General features: G+C 50.4%; 1 protein-coding gene and 1 long non-coding RNA gene across 4 annotated transcripts in view; one reads left to right on the plus strand and one right to left on the minus strand.

Annotated features, from left to right (window-relative positions):
• LOC108514616 (uncharacterized) overlaps positions 1-5,176 on the minus strand; it is a 67,935-nt gene that overhangs the window by 30,531 nt on the left and 32,228 nt on the right. The gene's annotated exons all lie outside the window — the stretch shown is intronic.
• Positions 1-5,176, plus strand: part of ZNF385A (zinc finger protein 385A) — a 27,596-nt gene that overhangs the window by 6,319 nt on the left and 16,101 nt on the right. For 2 of the 3 annotated variants that reach the window (XM_017850936.1, XM_017850934.1), the window contains exon 3: positions 2,596-2,732. In XM_017850936.1, the coding sequence (XP_017706425.1) occupies positions 2,596-2,732 (137 nt within the window). Of the gene's footprint in view, positions 1-1,052; positions 1,174-2,595; positions 2,733-5,176 lie in introns of those variants that run through there. The other variant, XM_017850935.1, reaches the window with a different exon arrangement.

Here is a 5,176-nt window from a genome sequence, read left to right on the forward strand (position 1 = left end):
AAAAAAAAAAAAAAAAAAAAAAAAAGATGGCTTTGAGGAGTGGGAGCCTAGAGAAATCTAGAACCAGGGAAAGGGTCAAGCCAAGTTTCAGCCTCTGGTGCTCTGGGGCAGGGCAAGTGCCAGCCCAAAACCAGCTGCTAGGGGTAGCTGCTGGGTGCAGGGGACTCTGGGAGCACTCAGGTTTCTCTCACCATTCCTGATGCCGCCTGGGGCTCATTAAGGTTGCCCTGGCCTTGGGTAACAGGCAGTAACAGCCTTGGATAACAGGCAGTAAGGGAGGGTGGAGCACAGAGGGGAGATGCCATGAGGGGACAGACCAGGAAGGGGAGATGGTCAAGCTGCCCCGTCGGTCTGTCTGTCCCTCTCTCTTCTCTTTTTTCTTTCTTGCTGTCTCTGTTCTGTGTCTTTCAGTCTGTCTGCCCTAGTCTCTAGCTCTGTGTCCAGCTTTTCGGCAGTGTCTCTCTGTTTGTATGTCTGATTTCGCTCTCTGACATCTCTCCATTGTTCTCGATCCTTTTATCTCGCAGTGTCACTGTCCCATTCCTCCGTCACCTATTCCTGCTGCTACCACTCTCCCATCCTCTCACTTTCATCTGTCAGTCTCTCTGTGTGTATGTGTGTGTGTCCTCTCTCCACCCCATCCCAAGTGTATGTGTGTGTGTGTGTGTGTGTCCTCTCTCTATCCCATCCCAACCTTGAAGGTGACAGAGGAGGGAATAGACACAAAGCATACAGACCACCAGCTACTTAAGGGTCAAAGCCAAGGATCTTACCCTCTCCTTCAGCCCTGAGAATTCTGAAGCCCAAGCTCCCAGTAGCCTTGACACCCCCCTCTGTCTCAGTCACCCTGACCACCCACCCTGGCATGGGGTGAAAGAGACAGACCCCTCCAGACCTTTCTGGACCAGCTCCCTGCCCCCAGCTGTGCCTGAGCCCTCCCCACCCCCTCCCTCTCGCCTCAGATTCCCCTAATCCCTGCTCCCCTGCCCTCCCCTCTGCCCCACTTTTCCAGGATTCTGATTGGCTGATTCTACTGACTGGGCTGAGGGGGAGGGGGCTGGCAAGGGAGGGGGCAGAGGGCAGAACCAAGGGAAGGGGACGCTGTCAGGCCCAGGCCCCTGGGGGGCCAGGGCCAGGCCACTGCCTGGGGGCAGCAGGCACAAGAAACTAAAGGTATGAAAGGGGGTGGTCTCTATGGAGGGAACAGGAAGGGAATCCTGGGGACCTTCTGCCCTAGTAAGGTCAAGGGAGGACGGGCCAAGCATGCAGCCTCCTCGGTTTGCCTTTGCTCCTGGGAACCCCTGTTGCTGTCAGGGGGTTACTGGAGCAGTGAAGGGTGGCCAGAACTCCCCAGCTGGTGCACAGCAGGGTCGCAGAAGGGAGCTGGGCCAGTGGAAGCCCAGAGGGGCTCTGAGGACCTTTGGGCTGCCCCTTTGGAGTCTGGTGGGTTCCTCCCATGACTCTGAGAGGAGGAGGAAAAGGTTTCAGGAAAGGGTAGTTGAATGGCTGGCCTGGACTTTCATTTCCCCTTGGGGTCAGACCCAGGCATTCCCCGCCCAGAGGCCAGGTTGAGGTTCCTCCTGCAGAACTGGACCTGTAGCTGAGCATTCCCGGTGAGACAAAAGGGTCTTGGGGAAGACTGAGGAAGGTTGGGAGAAGGGGGTCTGAGAATGGCCTCGGTAGTTCACCTCCCAGAGCAAAAACCACCCAACCCGCTACCTACCCCCACAGGTGTCAATAGTTAATTAAGAATTATAATTAGAAGCCGGGCACAGTGGCTCACACCTGTAATCCAGCACTTTGGGAGGCCGAGGCGGGAGGATTACGAGATCAGGAGTTTGAAACCAGCCTGGCCAACATGGTAAAACCCCGTCTCTACGAAAAATACAAAAAAAATTAGCCAGGTGTGGTGGCGGGTGCCTGTAATCCTGGCTACTCGGGAGGCTGAGGCAGGAGAATCGCTTGAACCCACGAGGCAGAGGTTGCAGTGAGCCGAGATCGCGCCACTGCACTCAAGCCTGGCAACAGAGTGAGGCTCTGTCTCAAAAAAAAAAAAAAAAAAAAGAAGAAGAATTATAATTAGAGCAAAATCTAATTCTAGGGCATCTGAGAGATTCAGCAGCCCCCTCCAAATCCAAGTCCTAATATCGCCCTCTGGTCAGTGGGATGAATCACCCACTTGACTGTCTTCTTCCTGGGGTGATACCAAGCTTTAGGATCCCCTGGGGGAAAGCAAAACCAGAAAAAGAGGGTGGCCAGGGGCTTGAGGCTGGGAGTCCTGCTGGTTCAGCAGGCAGCCTGCAGAAAAGGTATGGGCTCTTACTGGGTAATGTGCCTAGAGACTTTGGGGGAGGGAGGCTGGAAAATGGGGAAGTGAAAACCACCCAGAAGGGAAGGACCAGTCTACACCCTCCCCCAGACCCACAGGGCACTGTGCTCCATTGCTCTGGAGCCAGCAGGGGAAGTGTGTACACTGTGCACTGGGGTGACACTTCTGAGTGTGGGGGCCCTGGCTAGGGAGTGGACTGGCAGGCTTGGGTGGGGTTTCCAAGCTTTAATCTTCCTTCTCCACAAAATGTTTTCTTTGCCCTTCAGGCAGCCTGAGCCGGGCAGGGCCCCTGCCTCTGCTACGGCAGCCCCCCATCATGCAGCCCCCGCTGGACCTCAAGCAGATCCTGCCCTTCCCACTCGAGCCGGCCCCTACCCTTGGCCTCTTCAGCAACTACAGCACCGTAAGTAGCAGCCTGCCTGCCTTCTCCATCCACTTGTGACCCGATCTTTCTCTCTCAGACCCACCTCTGCCCTCTTCTCCTGTTTCTAATTCTTTATCTCCTCTTATGACCCCATCTTCCTTAATTCTAGTTAATTTTGAGTACTGTGGGCCATCTGGTATAGTGTTAACAACAATAATAATAGCTAATATTTGCTGAGATCTTGCTACGGGCCAGACACTGTGCTAAGTGTTTTATATGAATTATCTCATTTAGTCCTACAGTGAATCGCCCTACCATCTAGAGAAGTAATGAGACTTAAATTGGTGGTAGTAACAGTGGGGAGGTAGGAGGGGTGTAGGTGCTGAATCCAGAAAGAGGGAATAAGCAAGAAAATAAGCATGCCTGTTTGTAAGTTTCACCTCTCTGGAGTCCACAGCTGGGTGGGTAGGATCAATGGGATAAGGCTTGGAGGACTGGCAAGATGATCTAGATTTAATACAATATGAAATAGGAAGGTGCTGTCTATTTGTGTGTGTGTTTGTTTGTTTGTTTGTTTTTATGAGACGGAGTCTTGCTCTGTTGCCGAGGCTGGTGTGCAGCGGCACGATCTCGGCTCACTGTAACCTCCGCCTCCCCAGTTCACTGATTCTCCTGCCTCAGCTTCCTAAGTAGCTGGGATTACAGGCATGTGCCACCACACCTGGCTAATTTTTGTATTTTTAGTAGAGATGGGTTTTCGCCCTGTTGGCCAGGCTGATCTCAAACTCCTGACTTCAGGTGATCCGCCTGCCTCAGCCTCCCAAAGTGCTGGGATTACAGGCATGAGCCACCATGCCCGGCGCCACTGTCTATTTTTGAGTAGGAGACTGACTTGGTAAGAGCAGTATTTGAGGAAGGTGAGTGGAGCAACTGGATGAAAGGGAACAGAGGCAGGAGGAAGGTGAACAGTTAGGAGGCTATCCTAGCAATGCAGGCCCAAGGTAAGCCTCAAAAGCCAGACTGGGCTGTGGCAGTGGCAGTATGAACGGAGAAAAAGGAAGAATGGGGGAGGTAATTCCAAGGAAATATTGACAGGTCATGGTGACCAACTGGTGTTTGAGGGTGAGGGAGAAGAGAAGGCATGAGTCAAGGATGACTCCAGCATTCAGGTCTTTGTGACTGGATGGAAGTCACCATTGACAGAGGCAGAGGGTTGGAAGAGGAAGTTGGTCTCCGGTGAGGGTGATGAATTCCCTTTAGCATGTGGTGCTAAAGCTAAAGCTTTATTTATTTATTTATTTATTTTATTTTATTTTATTTTTGAGACAGAGTCTTGCTCTGTCTCTCAGGCTGGAGTGCAGTGGCATGATGATCTCGGCTCACTGCAACCTCTGCCTCGTGGGTTCAAGCCATTCTCCTGCCTCAGCCTACCCAGTAGCTGGGATTACAGGCATGTACCACCATGCCCAGTTAATTTTTATATTTTTAGTAGAGACAGGGTTTCACCATCTTGACTAGGCTGGTCTCGAACTCCTGACCTTGTGATCCACCCGCCTCAGCCTCCCAAAGTGCTGGGATTACAGGCTTGAGCCACCGTGCCTGGCCTGTTTGTTTTAAAAAATAATAATTTTTTTTAAAAAAGGATATGGTGATTTGGCATACCAGTAGGACATTGAGCCCAAAATGTCCTACAGATAGTTAGAATTTGAAGCCTGGAAGGTGGGCTAGAGCTAAAGGTTTGGGGAAAGTCAGCCTTATTCAACTTAAATAATCCACATCAAATCATATTTAGCCATAAACATGTATTGAGCATCGACTACACGCCAGGCACTGTAGCAGATGTTTCTATCTGCAATCTCATTTCACCTTTACAACAACCCAGCAAGGTAGACATTATTATTCCATTTAACAAACGAAAAAGCAAAAACTAAGGCTCAGAAGGGTTTAGTAATTTATATAAGTTGACACAGTATGTGCCTAAGGTATGATTTGAACCCATTGCATCTGGCTTCAAATAGAATTATCATTCTACCACAGCTGCTCCCCCCAAACTCTTCCCAAAGAACCCAATCACACATTTGCATTGCGCTTTTAAGTTTTCAGACTGTTTTTTCATATCTCAACCGTTAAAGAAACCCTGTGGGGTAGCTGTTATTGTCCTCATTTTACAGTTGAGAAAATTGAGTACTAACTATAAGCAAGGCATTGTTCTAGACACAATGGAGACATGAGGGTAAATATGAGACAGTCCTAAATTAAAGAACTTATATTCAGGAGAGAAAGATAGACAAGTACATAGCAAAACAGGGGGAAGGTTATAAATATTGTGGCAGAGACCCTAACAAAAATTCAGTTTACTGGCCGGGTGCGGTGGCTCAAGCCTGTAATCCCAGCACTTTGGGAGGCCGAGACGGGCGGATCACGAGGTCAGGAGATCGAGACCATCCTGGCGAACACTGTGAAACCCCCGTCTCTACTAAAAA

The sequence above is a fragment of the Rhinopithecus bieti genome, unplaced genomic scaffold (genome assembly GCF_001698545.2).
Source record: "Rhinopithecus bieti isolate Rb0 unplaced genomic scaffold, ASM169854v2 scaffold_33474, whole genome shotgun sequence".
NCBI classification, from domain to species: Eukaryota; Metazoa; Chordata; class Mammalia; order Primates; family Cercopithecidae; genus Rhinopithecus; species Rhinopithecus bieti.